Source organism: Lissotriton helveticus, chromosome 2_1 (assembly GCF_964261635.1).
Source record: "Lissotriton helveticus chromosome 2_1, aLisHel1.1, whole genome shotgun sequence".
NCBI lineage: Eukaryota > Metazoa > Chordata > Amphibia > Caudata > Salamandridae > Lissotriton > Lissotriton helveticus.
Window position 1 is genome coordinate 843687272 of NC_136059.1, and position 16970 is coordinate 843704241.

A 16970-nucleotide genomic window follows, 5' to 3' on the forward strand; every position below is an offset into this window, starting at 1 on the left:
CACAGCCTGTTCCGGCCAGAGACCCCAGGGCTCACGTAGGGCCGAGCAGCGCGGCTGGGATGCAAGGCGGCGCTGGACACCACTGTGTTTTTCAGCTGCTTGATGACAGCGAAGAGCAGGAGCAGGAGTAGGGGCAGCACCAGAAGCGCCACGAATAGCGCCAATTCCAGCAGCAGGTCTAGCAAAGGAGCCAGCGGGCAGAGACGTTTTAAGGTACAGGCAAATTGGGCTCTGGCCCAGGGCCCCAGCCTTTCAGGGAGCCCCCTGATAGTTTTGGCTCTAATCTCCACACAGATGTGCCCAGATGACCTTGAATAATTTTCAAACATACATTATTTTAAATACCATTTTCCTTTAATTTGTTTTTAATACAGGTAACGGGTGGGAGTCTATTATATTTTGTAGAGAAATGTTGCGTTTGCTTTTTAACACCATGCAACATCTATAAACAAGCATTTGCAATGCAATAGGTCTCACATTTACGCAAGTTTAAGCTATTAACATTGTAAATGACAATGCCTTTTTTATGTTTTAAAAATGAAAACAAAAATAAAAGGTATTGTTATTTGCAATGTCAATAGCTGAAACTCTCGTAAATGCGAGACCTATTGCATTGCAAATGCTTGTTTACTCCGGCATCAAGGCTCGCTGTCCGAAGTCTGATCCCGCACCCACCTGTCTCTTTTCACGGAAGCAGTTTCCGCTGCCACAGTGCACCACATATTAAAAATGTAATGCAACGTTTAGGGAAGCCCATGTCCAAACCGTGTTTCATTTAAAACAAGCATTTACAATGCAATAGGTCTCGCATTAGGAAAGTTTGAGCCAATGGTATTGTAAATGACAATTTTTTTATTTGTGTTGGTTTTGAAAATAGCGAAATTAATAGCTTTGTCATTTACAATGCCAATAGTTTTAACTTTCACAAATGTGACACCTATAGCATTTGTAATGCAATATGTGTTGTGTTTACGTCTTAGATGTATTGATTTTACAAATAACAATGACTTAACTTTGTAAAATAATTAATACCTAAATAAAAGTTATTGTAATTTATAATGGCAATAGCTTAAACTTTTGTAAATAACTTTTGTGAAGATTATGTTCAGTGTATTTTATTGTGACGAAAATCCTAAAACAGCAGTGAAATATTAACATCTTTTTGTGACATTTGCAATAAAGCTTGAAACATTGAGAGAACATATTTGAACCAGTTGTTGAATGGTTGCACAGATTGATGCTTTGGTGGCGCTGAGTGATGTTGTGGTGGCGACGAGTGATGCAGTGGCGTTCAGTGATGCTGTGGTAGCGCAAAGTGATGTTGTGGTGCCCCTGAGTGATGCAGTGGTGGTGCTGAGTGATGCTGTGGTGATGCAATAGATAGATAAGAGTGAGTGCGATAGATAGATAGAGGGAGGGCGATAGATAGATAGAGGGAGGGCGATAGATAGATTGATAGATAGAGTGAGGGCGATAGATAGATTGATAGATAGTGAGGGCGATAGATAGATAGAGTGAGGGCGACAGATAGAGTGAGGGCGACAGATAGAGTGAGGGCGACAGATAGAGTGAGGGCGACAGATAGAGTGAGGGCGACAGATAGAGTGAGGGCGACAGAGTGAGGGCGACAGAGTGAGGGCGACAGAGTGAGGGCGACAGAGTGAGGGCGACAGAGTGAGGGCGACAGAGTGAGGGCGACAGAGTGAGGGCGACAGATAGAGTGAGGGCGACAGATAGAGTGAGGGCGACAGATAGAGTGAGGGCGACAGATAGAGTGAGGGCGACAGATAGAGTGAGGGCGACAGATAGAGTGAGGGCGACAGATAGAGTGAGGGCGACAGATAGAGTGAGGGCGACAGATAGAGTGAGGGCGACAGATAGAGTGAGGGCGACAGATAGAGTGAGGGCGACAGATAGAGTGAGGGCGACAGATAGAGTGAGGGCGACAGATAGAGTGAGGGCGACAGATAGAGTGAGGGCGACAGATAGAGTGAGGGCGACAGATAGAGTGAGGGCGACAGATAGAGTGAGGGCGACAGATAGAGTGAGGGCGACAGATAGAGTGAGGGCGACAGATAGAGTGAGGGCGACAGATAGAGTGAGGGCGACAGATAGAGTGAGGGCGACAGATAGAGTGAGGGCGACAGATAGAGTGAGGGCGACAGATAGAGTGAGGGCGACAGATAGAGTGAGGGCGACAGATAGAGTGAGGGCGACAGATAGAGTGAGGGCGACAGATAGAGTGAGGGCGACAGATAGAGTGAGGGCGACAGATAGAGTGAGGGCGACAGATAGAGTGAGGGCGACAGATAGAGTGAGGGCGACAGATAGAGTGAGGGCGACAGATAGAGTGAGGGCGACAGATAGAGTGAGGGCGACAGATAGAGTGAGGGCGACAGATAGAGTGAGGGCGACAGATAGAGTGAGGGCGACAGATAGAGTGAGGGCGACAGATAGAGTGAGGGCGACAGATAGAGTGAGGGCGACAGATAGAGTGAGGGCGACAGATAGAGTGAGGGCGACAGATAGAGTGAGGGCGACAGATAGAGTGAGGGCGACAGATAGAGTGAGGGCGACAGATAGAGTGAGGGCGACAGATAGAGTGAGGGCGACAGATAGAGTGAGGGCGACAGATAGAGTGAGGGCGACAGATAGATAGAGTGAGGGCGACAGATAGATAGAGTGAGGGCGACAGATAGATAGAGTGAGGGCGACAGATAGATAGAGTGAGGGCGACAGATAGATAGAGTGAGGGCGACAGATAGATAGAGTGAGGGCGACAGATAGATAGAGTGAGGGCGACAGATAGATAGAGTGAGGGCGACAGATAGAGTGAGGGCGACAGATAGAGTGAGGGCGACAGATAGAGTGAGGGCGACAGATAGATAGATAGATAGATAGATAGATAGAGTGAGAGTGATAGATAGATAGATAGATAGATAGATAGATAGATAGATAGATAGATAGATAGATAGATAGATAGATAGAGTGAGAGTGATAGATAGATAGATAGAGTGAGAGTGATAGATAGATAGATAGATGGATAGATAGAGTGAGGGCGACAGATAGATAGAGTGAGGGCGACAGATAGATAGAGTGAGGGCGACAGATAGATAGAGTGAGGGCGACAGATAGATAGAGTGAGGGCGACAGATAGATAGAGTGAGGGCGACAGATAGATAGAGTGAGGGCGACAGATAGATAGAGTGAGGGCGACAGATAGATAGAGTGAGGGCGACAGATAGATAGAGTGAGGGCGACAGATAGATAGAGTGAGGGCGACAGATAGATAGAGTGAGGGCGACAGATAGATAGAGTGAGGGCGACAGATAGATAGAGTGAGGGCGACAGATAGATAGAGTGAGGGCGACAGATAGATAGAGTGAGGGCGACAGATAGATAGAGTGAGGGCGACAGATAGATAGAGTGAGGGCGACAGATAGATAGAGTGAGGGCGACAGATAGATAGAGTGAGGGCGACAGATAGATAGAGTGAGGGCGACAGATAGATAGAGTGAGGGCGACAGATAGATAGAGTGAGGGCGACAGATAGATAGAGTGAGGGCGACAGATAGATAGAGTGAGGGCGACAGATAGATAGAGTGAGGGCGACAGATAGATAGAGTGAGGGCGACAGACAAAGTGAGGGCGACAGACAAAGTGAGGGCGACAGACAAAGTGAGGGCGACAGACAAAGTGAGGGCGACAGACAAAGTGAGGGCGATAGACAAAGTGAGGGCGATAGACAAAGTGAGGGCGATAGACAAAGTGAGGGCGATAGACAAAGTGAGGGCGATAGACAAAGTGAGGGCGATAGACAAAGTGAGGGCGATAGACAAAGTGAGGGCGATAGACAAAGTGAGGGCGATAGACAAAGTGAGGGCGATAGACAAAGTGAGGGCGATAGACAAAGTGAGGGCGATAGACAAAGTGAGGGCGATAGATAGATAGAGTAAGGGCGATAGACAAAGTGAGGGCGATAGACAAAGTGAGGGCGATAGACAAAGTGAGGGCGATAGATAGATAGATAGATAGATAGATAGATAGATAGATAGATAGAGTGAGAGTGATAGATAGATAGATAGATAGAGTGAGAGTGATAGATAGATAGATAGATAGATAGAGTGAGAGTGATAGATAGATAGATAGATAGATAGAGTGAGAGTGATAGATAGATAGATAGATAGATAGAGTGAGAGTGATAGATAGATAGATAGATAGATAGATAGATAGAGTGAGGGCGACAGATAGATAGAGTGAGGGCGACAGATAGATAGAGTGAGGGCGACAGATAGATAGAGTGAGGGCGACAGATAGATAGAGTGAGGGCGACAGATAGAGTGAGGGCGACAGATAGATAGATAGATAGATAGATAGATAGAGTGAGAGTGATAGATAGATAGATAGATAGATAGAGTGAGAGTGATAGATAGATAGATAGATAGATAGATAGAGTGAGAGTGATAGATAGATAGATAGATAGATAGATAGATAGATAGATAGATAGATAGAGTAAGGGCGATAGACAGAGTGAGGGCGATAGATAGAGTGAGGGCGACAGATAGATAGAATAAGGGAGATAGACAGAGTAAGGGTGATAGACAGAGTGAGGGGGATAGATAGAGTGAAGGGGATAGATAGAGTGAGGGGGATAGATGGATAGTTAGAGTGAGGGCGATCGAGTTAGGGCGACAGATAGATAAAGGGCGATAGACAGAGTGAGTGCGAGAGATAAAGTGAGGGCCACAGATAGATAGAGTAAGGGCGATAGAGTAAGGGCGATAGACAGAGTGAGGGCGATAGATAGATAGAGTAAGGGTGATAGACAGAGTGAGGGCGACAGATAGATAAAGTGCGACAGATAGATAGATAGAGTGAGGGCGATAGAGTGAGGGCAATAGACAGAGTGAGGGCAATAGACAGAGTGAGGGCAATAGACAGAGTGAGGGCAATAGACAGAGTGAGGGCGATTTTAGATATTTTGAGCACCTTTGAAAACAATAGCAGCTGTCGATGTTTTCAGTAAGGGAAATTGCAGTGGTTTGGCAGAGCAAACACAGACACAGTCTACAGATGAAGTCACCAGTGCTAGGTACAGTACTTCATGGGGACTTCCAAAGTGGATCCTTTACTTCCGACGAGACCTCCAGATCTGGAAAATTACTCTTGAAGTGCCTTGCGGAGTTGGACACTGTGACCCACATGTGGCATCTATGGTTGAGTACAGTACCCCAGTTATGGCCCCTAAAGCTTGGCACAGTTCTTCACATGTGGCCTCCATGGATGGGCTTGGTACTCCAGATGTGGCTTTACAACCTGAATACAACTCTCCAGATATGGCCTCCAGGGTAGGGCTTAGTACTCCAGATGTGGTCTATCGGGCTTTGCATAGTACTCCAAATGTCAATTCACTATTGAGGCGATCATTGGTAACAAAGGCACCTTTTTTCTGTTGTGTGCACTTATAAAAGAATTAAAAATGTACCTTTAATTTTTAAACCAGAGGCAATGCCCGCTCTTTTATTTTTATTAACATTCTCATTTACGAATGGCTTACCGAGGTGGTAAAATATTGTTATGCAACTGTAATAAGGTTTCAAAATATTAATATAAACCACTGTGATTCAGTAATTGGAAGGGATGCCCTAAAGACACCCCTTCCAAATACCAAATCAGTATTTGGTCGCAAACCCAGATTATGATTCGGTAACATATGGCTGAATCGCATTTTAGGTTTATTCCATCAGAAAAAGCCTTTTTGCGGTAACAAACGGCCCATTCACATAATCAAGCCCTTTGCAACAGCAAAGGAGCATCTTACATCTGGCCCATAGGCCTGTTCACAACATACCATTAGATTTGCTAAAAGTGGATGTGCAAATTTTAACCACTGTTCGTGAATCCAGTGTTTGCACATCTGGCCTCATATACTTAGTCAACAAAAAGAGGTGTTTTAAGGCTTTACGCATGCATACCTTAGAACTTAAAGAACAATCTCGCAGTGTGAGAAGGGAACAGGCCTCCTGCCGAGAAGTACCCAGGAGGCACTTTTGAACCCCATCCCAATCCCTCCTCCCCAATAAATAAATGAAAAGCTTGCTGAGGCTGGTGTGGGTGTGGATGTCCTGGTGTGTTTTCACACTCTTTGATGGACGTGGGGAGTTCAAAGCCTCGTAAAGCCAGCTGGAAAACCACTACTTACATTGGTTTTCAGATCGTTTTCCTTGCCACAGTGTGATATCCTCTCCTCACTGGGTGACCGTGTGATGGGAGCCGAAATCGTGTGTCACACTGTAGCACACTGTGAGGTGGCAGGTATGTTAACAGAACAAACTGTCATTTGAGATGGTTTGAATGTGAAGCGGTGTTGATTGCCGACATTTTGCGGTAAAACAGGGAACGATTTTGCTCCCAAGCGTGAGCCTCTGAGGGGGGCAGCCCCCGCCCCCTCTTCCCCCCTAACTCCTGTAATACCCCGCAGGCCTCATTCGAGGGGCTGTGTGACTTGCACACGTAAGGCGGGCCGCCGTGGCAGCGGGAGGCGGGGACACAGACTGCATGTGGCCTGTCCTTCCTACACACCAACCTCTCTTCTGCCCACATCACACCCTCTCTCACCACCTCCCACGAACACCCGACGCTCCGCTTTGAAATGAGGAAAGCGTGAATGTAGCTGCTGTGTACTGAGACCCCCCTCCCCCCACCTCCCGGGAGAGGGCGCTGTTTGCACAGCTGACGGGTTGACATTGAGAGGAGTGGGGGTTGAGGTGAAACACAAAGGTGCCCAACATATAACAGTACATATGCACGCGTCAGTACAACTCAAGGCTCTCTGTCCTGAGACTTGAAATACACGGGGAGGGGGCTTGTACTACTCAGTCAATCGCTTATGCACGGACTGGGGGTACGCTGTGCCCCTGAAGGGATCCCTTCTACCGGTATCCCATGACAGCAGGGATGTATACAGTATGGTATTATCACTGTAGCGCCGCCTCTTGTACCAGGGAGGCGCTACACCCTCGGCGCTCACTGGGGAGGGCCCGTACTGAGCCTCTACTCACTCACCGAGGAGTCACGGCAACTCACTCTCGTGCTAGGGACAGGCGGTGCAAGCTGCGTCCTGTCCTACGCCCACTGGCGCAGGGGCCTGCACACTATGCCACCACCCACGAAGCATGCATAGTGCACTGCACTCTTGGCCACACCCTGGGGGGTCCGGGTGCTGCTGAGTGGAGTCAAGTTTAAACGGGGAACTCGGGGTCACCTCAGGAAAGTGGAAAAAGCAGACGCCTCTAGACGGCAACGCAACTTGTCTGTTTGACAAAACCCCTCAAAAACATTTAGAGTGTTTTTAAGTTCCGATGCACCATTCACGGTGCAATCTGATGTTGTGCTGCACTGATTATATAAATGTGCCAATAACTTCCCGCCTTGTTCTTCATTTCTAAATTATAAAACAAGCCGTGAGCGTGCACTCTCCCGAACTTCCAGTTTCGGGATGTGCACGCTCACGGCAGTCGTGGGGCGGGACTTCCGACTTTGCGAGAAGCCCGCGCCCACAGAGTGGATGGCAGCAGAAGTAAGGAGAGGCGGCTGAGGCGGTAAGTGGGGCTTGGCACCTGTGTGTGAGCGTGTGTGTGTGTGTGTGTGTGTGTGTGTGTGTGTGTGTGTGTGTGCGCGTGCGATGGCGGCGGGGGAGGGGGAGGGGGGTCTTTGTATGTGTGCGTGCGTGAGTGTAGGTGCGCTGGTGTGTGTGTGGGGGGTGTCTGTGTGTGCGTGGTGTCTGTGTGTGCGTGTAGGTGCGCTAGTGTGTGTGTAGGTGCGGCGAAGGGGGGTGTGTGTGCGTCTGGCTGTGTATGCGTGTGACTGATGTGCGCGTGCGTGAGTGGGTGCGCGTGCACGCAGTGAAATCCAGCCGGAGAGCGCGTGGCACTTTCTTGTCCGTCCTTCCCCCCAGAGTGATCGCTATTGGTCTCCAGCTGGACAAATGCATCCTTACGGATGCATTGCCAGCGAGACCCAAAAAGGCAGCAAAGAAGAAATATCAAAGACAATTGTCATTTGAACTCACTAGGATTTACACTAAACATCTGGTCAGTTGGAGCATTGCGCTAAAATATGCATATTTTGATCTGGTGTATATACATTTTCACTTTATACATAACAATGCGAGAACATCATGTGACAACAATTAATTAGTTTCAGCAGAACCCCATCTAACATGCCAGTGTCTGGAACTTTTCCTCTGAATAAGTACTTGAATGACCTTGGAAAGAGGATAGTATTAATATCCACAAATACAGACTCTATTTTTCTCACAAAACCCTGCTTCCCTTGCCAGGTTTGAAAACAAGATTAAGTTTGCTAAAATGTGCAAAGATGTACAAGGGACATTATGGTTCCTGGGTCTATCGGGGCTTTCAAAGTCGGGAACACAATACAGTGTAAGCTAGGCTTTGAATCCAAGCAAAACAATTGTTTCTCAGCTGCAAACAAGGTAGACATGCAAAGTAGTGTAATATGTTTACATTTACTTTTTATTAATATACTGTTTATAATCATTTCTCTTCACAAATATACTGTACATAATATAGCATAATAAAATGGTTTACACTCCTCTTCATTTGTTTTGTCACCCTGTCAGTCCATCCATATCTGACCTATGTACCGCACTTATGTAGAGCATTTCTGATCAGAATGCTGTTGGCCATAAACTCTGTTAACTCTCAGAAAATCCCTTTAAAAAGTGATGCGAATTACCTCTTCATCAATCTTTAAAATGTCTTTGTCATTTAAATAACCACAATGTCGGGGGGCAGTCACAATTATGCCATGGATAGAAACCATAATGCCATGTGCTTCCATCTTGCGTGCACTGGATACCATCATGCCAAGGATGACCACAGTGTGTTAAGAATGGCCACTGTTATGTCAGTAGTGACCTCCACTTTGCCACAGGTGGCCACGATAAGGCTAGAGATGTGTAGCATTTGCGAAGGAGGTTCTCTGTTCTGTCGGTGATTAACTCTACGATGTCCGTGCTGGACACTAAAATGCTAAAGATGGGCATAATATGTCAGGCAGGCACCAGATCCCACTGTGCTCACAGGCACCTTAGAGTGACGTTACCAGTGAGAGACACCTCACTAGATGCACACGTATAGGGAAATAAGAAGGTACACAAATGCGCTTATGCATGCTTATTCTAAGCAAGGCACCTGTCTCTGCTCCTTCTCTGTCCCCTGTTCATTTTGGCTATTCCCACATCCTGCTTGCATGCTTCCCCTCTTGATACTTGAGCCATTCCCCACTGGTTAGCACTGGCACTCTTTTTTTCCCCTCAACTATTTCATGGTGCTTGGCCAAGTTGCATGTATGCATGGAAATATATTCATCTAAGGTGGGACCTTCCATAGTTTTTTTTGTTTTGTTTTGTTTTGTTTTTTGCAACTCCAACGTTATGCACCTGAGAGGCATTGCCTCGTGCAGCAAGCGGCACTGCTCATCTCCAGATGCTTTGAATGACATGGCATGTGGGAGAATCCTGGCATTGTATGTTAAGAATGATTTATATCCAAAAAGGGTCTTTGCACTCTATATGGAGTAAATTGAGTTATATTTGGTATGTTTTGTTAATTTACAAATTTAAATCGTGTTAACCTAAAACATTATGCACTGTTATGATTAGCTATGCATTTATTAGTGGACATGTTTGTTCTAGCTAATTATAATGGGATCATTTGGCAGGGTTTGTGAGTGAGATTAGAAGAATGCTGAGTGTTCAGTTTGAACAAAATGAATCTGTGAGCTGTTTGTTGACCTGCCAAAAGAGTGTTTTGTTTTCGGAAGGTGACTGCTTATGCACACAAGGACAGGATATTTTCAAAACATGATATTCTCAGGACTCATACATTAACATTTGTATTTGGCATACACAGGGACTCTATTAGTCATGGCCCTTCTTAGGTGAGTTCCCTAAAACTTGTTGCCTTTTTTCCCTCATGGTTTTTGCTTATTCTCTTTTTGTGGCCTTAGTTCTATGGGCACTTTCCCACTGTAATGCAAAGTTAAAGCCGCCACCTTTCCTACACATGCTAGGAAGTGGTGCTTACCTGATTGGTTAGGTGCTGTACCTGTGAGTACCATGTAAAGAGGTATACCACATACCCAGGGCAGATACTGCACTGGCTACTAGTGGGCTGCAGCACTGATTGTGCCACCCATTAGAATAGCCTTTCAAACATGTCTCAAGCCTGCCATTGCTGGCCTGTGTGTGCGCAATTGCACTTATGCTCAGGTTGGCATTTCTGAACCATTATCCAATGCAGAGTTGGCTGTTCACTACCATTAGTACACCCCTAGGGTAAGCCCTCAGGGGTGGGGCAGGTGGTAGGGGGAAGGCAGGGCAGGCACACATGTGTGTTTCTTGCCCAGGTAGTGAATAATCCAAACGTGGGTTTTCCCTACCTGGGAGGTCTTCTCTTTCCGTGGGTCAACATGGGGAAATTGCTGAATTACTTTTAAACTACAGTTTAAGCATACAGCAGGGAGTAGCCTTGTGATGTTTTCAAGCACATCTTAAATCTGCCATTGCAGGCCTCTGTGTGTGTATTTGCATTTATGCTCAGGTTGGCCTCTCTAAATCATTGACCAGTGCTGAGGATGCCTTTCACTAACACTAGAGCACCCCTAGGGTGAGCCTTGGGGGTGGAGAAAGTGATGGGTGAGAGGCAGGGCAGGTACACATGTGTATTCACTGCCCAAGTAGTGAAGAACCCCCATGTGTATTTTCACCACCTACGATGTCTGCTCTCTCCATAGGTTAGCATGGTGTTATGGCTGAGATTTATTTAAGCTGCAGTGCTTGAGTAGTTAGGCAAGAAAATACCTACTTTCTAAAAGTGGTATTTTCAACACAGAATGTTAAAACCACCTTCACTAAAAAATGTGTTTTATCATTTCGAGTTCAGGCATACTAAACTCGAATTGCTACCTCGTTCCCTGAGTCAGTTAGGATTATAAGGTGTTATAATCAAACTGCCCATTCTGACCTATGGGGAAGGGAGTCTTGCAATTGTGAAAAACAAAAATGGCTGTAATTCACTATTAGGATATGCCACACACACCAAGGCATGTCCTACCTTTTACCTACAATGCACCCTGCCCTTTGGCCTACCATAGGGGTGACTAATATGCAGAAAAGGGAATGTTTAGGGACTGGCAAGTGGGTGCACTTGCCCAGTCAACATGTCAGTAACAGACTGCACACAGGCTCTGCGATGGCAGACGTGAGACACACTTTTACAGGCTGGTTCTGTGGGTGGCACAGCCAGTGCTACAAGCCCACCAGCAGCAGTTGATTTACAAGCTCTGGGGCCATTCAGTGCACTGTACTAGGGTCTGACAAGTAAACCAAACCAGCCAATCATGGAGTCACTAATCCATAAATCAATTTACAATAGGGAGAGCATATGCACTTTAGCACTGATCAGCAGTAGTAAAGTGCCCAGAGTCATAAAAACAGCCAACAACAGGTCAGAAAAAAATGCAGGAGGAAGGCAAAAAGTTCAGGGATGACCCTGCAAAAGGGCCAAGTCCAGCACTATGTATCCCCCAATAGAAAAACCCTACACACACGAGCTATTTGTTCATTGTTTTACTTTTTTGCGTTGATCTGTTCCTATGTGAGTGACCAGATTAAACCATTATTTGCTTTGGTGAAAAATATGTATGTTTTGATTGTGTTTTACGTATTTTTACCTTGCAGATAATTTACTGAAATACTTACCTGGAATACATTGGAGGTAGTTTAAAGCTTAATTGTGTTAAATAATAACATTTGGAGAAAAGACCGTGATCTGAGAAAGTTCGTTACCTTGGCACTAAACTATTAAGGTCTGTGAATTATTTCTAACAGTCGATGTGAATTGTTTATTTCATTCCAAAAGAAAATGAGGAATTGTGAGCAAAAATTAAACAATTTCGGATAATATTGAGTTGGAGTTATGTACTCTGGTGGAATCTGGGAGGAAGAGGGATGCTAGATATCAGAACCTTGGAAGATTGTAGAGAGCAAGATACGGCTTCCCGTCCATTGTTATCTCACCGGAAACAGGAAATGGAAACTGCTGACACTCGATGCTGCTTCCTTTCCAAGATCTGCCGTGCACGCTGTCCATATTTCGAGTTCGTAATATTTAAACTTTTGACTCAATGTAAACAGAAGTGTGTGTAGGGGTGAAGTGTTATTTTACATGCATTTTGCTTGCTTTACAGTCCAGCCCTTCGTCGCCAGAACCGGCCAGTCTGCCTGCAGAAGACATCAGTGCACCTTCCAACGGTCCGAAACCCGCCGACATCATTTTACACGATGACCGCGAAGACCTTTTCGCCGGTAAGCCTTTGAAATCCCTTTATCCACGTAGCACTTGTGCCGATGGCTTGTCATTTAGAAGGGTTGTCTGTGTAATGTGCCATTAATGGTCCTGCTTTCTTGTCAGTCAACATTACGCATTTTTACATACCAGCTGACCAGCAGCGTTATGTTGGTGAATTTATTTGCTTCATTAACTAATAACTCCTCGTCGAGCATCTTTTCTTTTTACATCTTGAATGTGTTTGAGGCCTTCTTAAGCAGTGGCGCAGATCTTCACTTAGGTGCCACCGGCCCTTGGCCAAGCAGGGATATTTTTACCTTCATCTCCCTAGTTGATAGTTTGATACACCGCATAACTGGAATACAATAATAATAATCCACATTTGTAAAGCGCACAATCACCCGTAAGGGTCTCTAGGCGCTGGGGGCCGTCGGGAAGATTAAGCGAGCTATTGCCCAGAGTCACATGGTGCTGGGCTAACCTGCCGCCGGAGCCGGGGATCGAACCCTGATCCCCAGATTCCAGCGTCAGTCGCCCTGGCCGCGGCCCCACACCTCGTACTCATGTGTCACTGCACCTGCTGCAATACTGATACCTTCAGCCCTATCTTCTCCCAAGAACGACGATGCCCTTAAACGATTGTCAGACGCTGCAGAGTACAATGCATATATCGGCAAAAAAAATTTAAGTGCTACTGTAAATTATTCCGTTATTTCTGAAATCAACCGTATTGCAAGGTTTTCCTAAAGTTCTGTGTGATAAGAGGGAAGGCTGATTAGATTAGGCTTCAAGGTAAAATTTCAGGCATTACAGAAAGAGTAAAAGAGCTAAGACCACCCACGTCGGAAGCTTGTTACTACCTTTGCATGTAGCGCGGTCTTGCCGCTGGCTCACCGGAGGGGTAGTGCAGAGACAGTTACCCCACATTAATCCGATTACCAAATTAAACAATTTAGATGTTTGTCTCAAGGTAGAATACTGGACTGCGGGTTTCACCTACAGCTGCCGTACTTATGGTAATTTGGTATTTCCAGGAGGGTGTAAGGTGGCTTACTTCCTCCTCTCTCGCATGTGTTAGGATTTTGTAGTTGTGACATCTGGTGATTATTTGTATATTTAGAGAACTGTCAGCTGCAAATGAACATATTTCATGGTAGAATGTGGTCGATTAGGCTGTTGAGCTGGGGGCCTCATTCGTGTCGGTCCCAGCAGTACGCTTAATAAAGAAGTATAATCTACCTGCAATAATAATATCCTTTCACTGGCGATGAATGAACCGGTGACTGGCAGGACTGGAGCTGGTGATTGTTTCCGCTTCATTGAATGTGCCGCCGTCATCCGGTGACTCCTGCACCCTCGGAGCTCATAACTAAAAACCAGACAGCAGGGCAGGTGTGCAATGATGTGAGTAACCATCCTTTTCCGGTTCAGGAACTTCCTGAACTGTCAGCTCGTGGTATCCCATTGGATGACTTTGCCCAAAGCGACCGCTGTGTAATTCATCTGTGCTTTGCAGGACAACAAGGAAGTATAATGAAGGAGCATCGTCATCTACATCACAAATTAAAGTGACAATGTTAATTGTCGCCATCTAGAATCGGACAGGGTCGCTTCCAAACGCTGCGGAGAACGTGATTTGTACCGAAACGCTCTTTATCCCTCGAGTGTGCACTAATGCATCTGCTTCCTAAACACTGTGTTGATATCCACATTGCTACGATAAGTTTAACAGTTGCGTATTCTCTTGTGACATTTGGAGAGCTCTAGCACTCTCATTTAGACGCTGAGCTTCTTGTGACGCACACAGTAAAATCCAAGAGTATTTGTCCCAACGATTATCAGCTGTTTTCTTGGATGTCCCAGTCAGCTATTCGTGGTGCAAATTCTTTGTGTGATTAACTTTACATCTACTCCTATTGCAGCCCTGCCAAACAAACGGAATAGTTCCATCATATTCCAAGAAAACCACTCCGAGACTGAGACTATTGTTGTTTTCCACAAAGCATTGTTGCAACTGCGGTACAGGTCGTTCACTTCTGGTGATTAAAAGTTTTTTTTGTTTCTTCCCTCCTTGTAATAAGATAATCCCAATGTTATCCTATTTGAGAGATAGGTCTTGCAGTAGTGAAAAACTAATTTGAGAGTTTTGACTACCAGGACATGTAAAACAAAAGTACATGTCCTGCCTTTAAAATACATTGCACCCTTCCTTCTGGGTTTGTCCAGGGCCTATCTTAAAGGGTTACTTATGTGTAACAGAAGGGAAGGTTTGGGCCTGGCAATATGATTAGTTTGCCAGGTCGACATGGCAGTGTAAACTGCACACATAAGCTCTGCTAGTGCAGGCCTGAGACAAAGTTAGAGGGTTACTTAGGTGGGTGGTAAAAGCGGTGCTGCATTCCCCCTAGTAACATTTAATTTACAGGCCCTGGGTACATGTAAGTGCACTCTACTAGGACTTATAAGTAAATTAAATATGCAAATTGGGTATGAGCCAATATTACCATGTTTAGGGGAGAGAGCACAAGCACTTTAGCACAGTGAGTCATGACACCAGCAAAAACGAGGTCAGAAAAGTGCAGGAGGAAGGCAAAAAGTTGGGAGTAAGACCACCCTAAGGCTGTCGGGTCTAGCCACATGCATCTCCCATAAAAATGTCAGACTCCTATTTTATTTCACACAAAAACATGATTATGGAAATACATTAATCACACAGGTTTAAGGGAAATTAGTGGAGAGTTTTTTGGGAGCCTTTATGATTTTAGTAGCCACATGTGAGTACAGTGCATTTGAATAGGAAAGGATATAGAACCAAGACGTGGAAAAACACAACATAAAGTACAAGAAGCTCTGCTAACCACCGCATAGTTACTAGATAAGGCAATTGAAATTGCAAGTGGAATTGAAAGTGCTGGTGCTTATATAGGCGGTATGGTGATGTCCTCATAGGCCCAGCGATTCATAATATTCAATCTGATAATTAAATGGCGAGGAAAAGAGGCAAGGCAACCAAAGAGAAGAAAACGAAATGTATAGCATTGTATAGGTGTGGGAGTAACACCCATTTGAACAGTGCACAGTTTTGTCCAGCAAAGGACAAATGTCTAACAAGTGTGAAAATATAGGCCAATTTACCAGCCTGTGTAAGTCTTAGTGTGCTACATTGACAATCGGTTAATGCAGGGAAAGTTGAAGAAAAATCTTATGGTAATACTAATTGCACTGAAGGAAATGTGGTTTTGTGCATTAATAAATTGCTAAGCGGGTGTGACTTAGTATTATGTGTGAACTTGAGTGACACAAAAAGGCATATTGTAGAGAGATAGGCATGTCCATTAGAATGATAGTGCATTCAGTATCGCCGTTCACGTTAATAGGAGTGAGTGGGAGCATTTAAGTTGGGTGACGTTGAGGTACACATCTCTTAGACTAGTTGCATGTGGTGGGAAACACATTGATGTTGTGGGTGAGTTTTTTGGACTTCAAAGGCAACTCGATCACAGATATTGTGTATGGGACCAAGGATGAGTGGTTCCTTTTGGGGTGGCATGCACAAAGGAACCTAGGAACTGTGCTGAATTCTAACAATCCAGAACAAGTTTTGTTGAGTAGAGACTGTGTAAATGTTTGCACTTTGGAATTATTAGAGTGGTTGAAGTTTTGTGTGGTGGTGTTGGATAAGTTGGGCGCACTCAAGGTATTTTTGCACAGCATACAGTTGAAGGAGCTATACGCAGCCTGTGGTCCATAAGGTATGGGGGGTACCTATGACTTTAAGTCTGAATTAAAGTAGAGTTGGATAAACTGTGCAAGGAAGGCATTGTTGAACCTATCAAAAGTTCAAAATGGGTTTCTGCTGTCTTTAAGGCATGTAAAGGCATTATGTTCATCAGAGTGTGTGGACCTAAGAGATCTGAATCCCAATTCCAAAATATGGGTGGTCAAGCTGATCTGCACGGCGTCCTCCCTCTTCATGCGTTTTCTGACAGATCAGCTACCACAAGCAATTGGCAGTAGATTGACAATACTCCAAAATAGTGGTCCCTGATTTTATATTTAACAAAAGAAAAGGAGGAAATCAACCCATGAGTAGACCACTACTTATTAAATGAAGAGAAGAACGATAAAAGAGCTGCAAGTGGTAGCTCACAGAGTCGTCCCCCAAACTTCCCATGACATCATATGTAAGGACCGGATTGAAAATGGTCCCTATTAATCAACTTTAAATGAAACCTAGTGAATCAAACATCAAAGTATACAGAAGAGAAAACAACAAACATCTTCTGCCTATACAACTGGAGACTACTTGCTCCTAAAACTGAAAAGGGTGTGCCAGGAATAAAATAGAAACCTGGATATCATTGTAATGAACAAGTCCTGAAGAAGGTGCAAGATTGTCTCTGGCACCGAAACGCCGCGTCGACAGTTTGTTTGTTCTCTGTTTTTATAAAATATGTTGCAGTGAATTTTTTTTTGAACTATGCCGATAAGCAAAGTTTAGAAATCCAAGTTTTTAAACTAAGTCAAATAATATTTGTAATTGATTTGTGTAGTACAAGATGTATAATGTAAATGAGACAATGTATTGTTGTT

At 45.0% G+C, this 16970-nt stretch overlaps 1 protein-coding gene across 2 annotated transcripts in view; it reads left to right on the forward strand.

The window, feature by feature from the left end:
- SNX2 (sorting nexin 2) overlaps nt 1-16970 on the forward strand; it is a 416319-nt gene that overhangs the window by 134861 nt on the left and 264488 nt on the right. For both annotated transcript variants that reach the window (XM_078675570.1, XM_078675571.1), the window contains exon 2: nt 12277-12394. In XM_078675570.1, coding sequence (XP_078531696.1) covers nt 12277-12394 — 118 coding nt within the window. The remainder of the gene's footprint in view (nt 1-12276; nt 12395-16970) is intronic.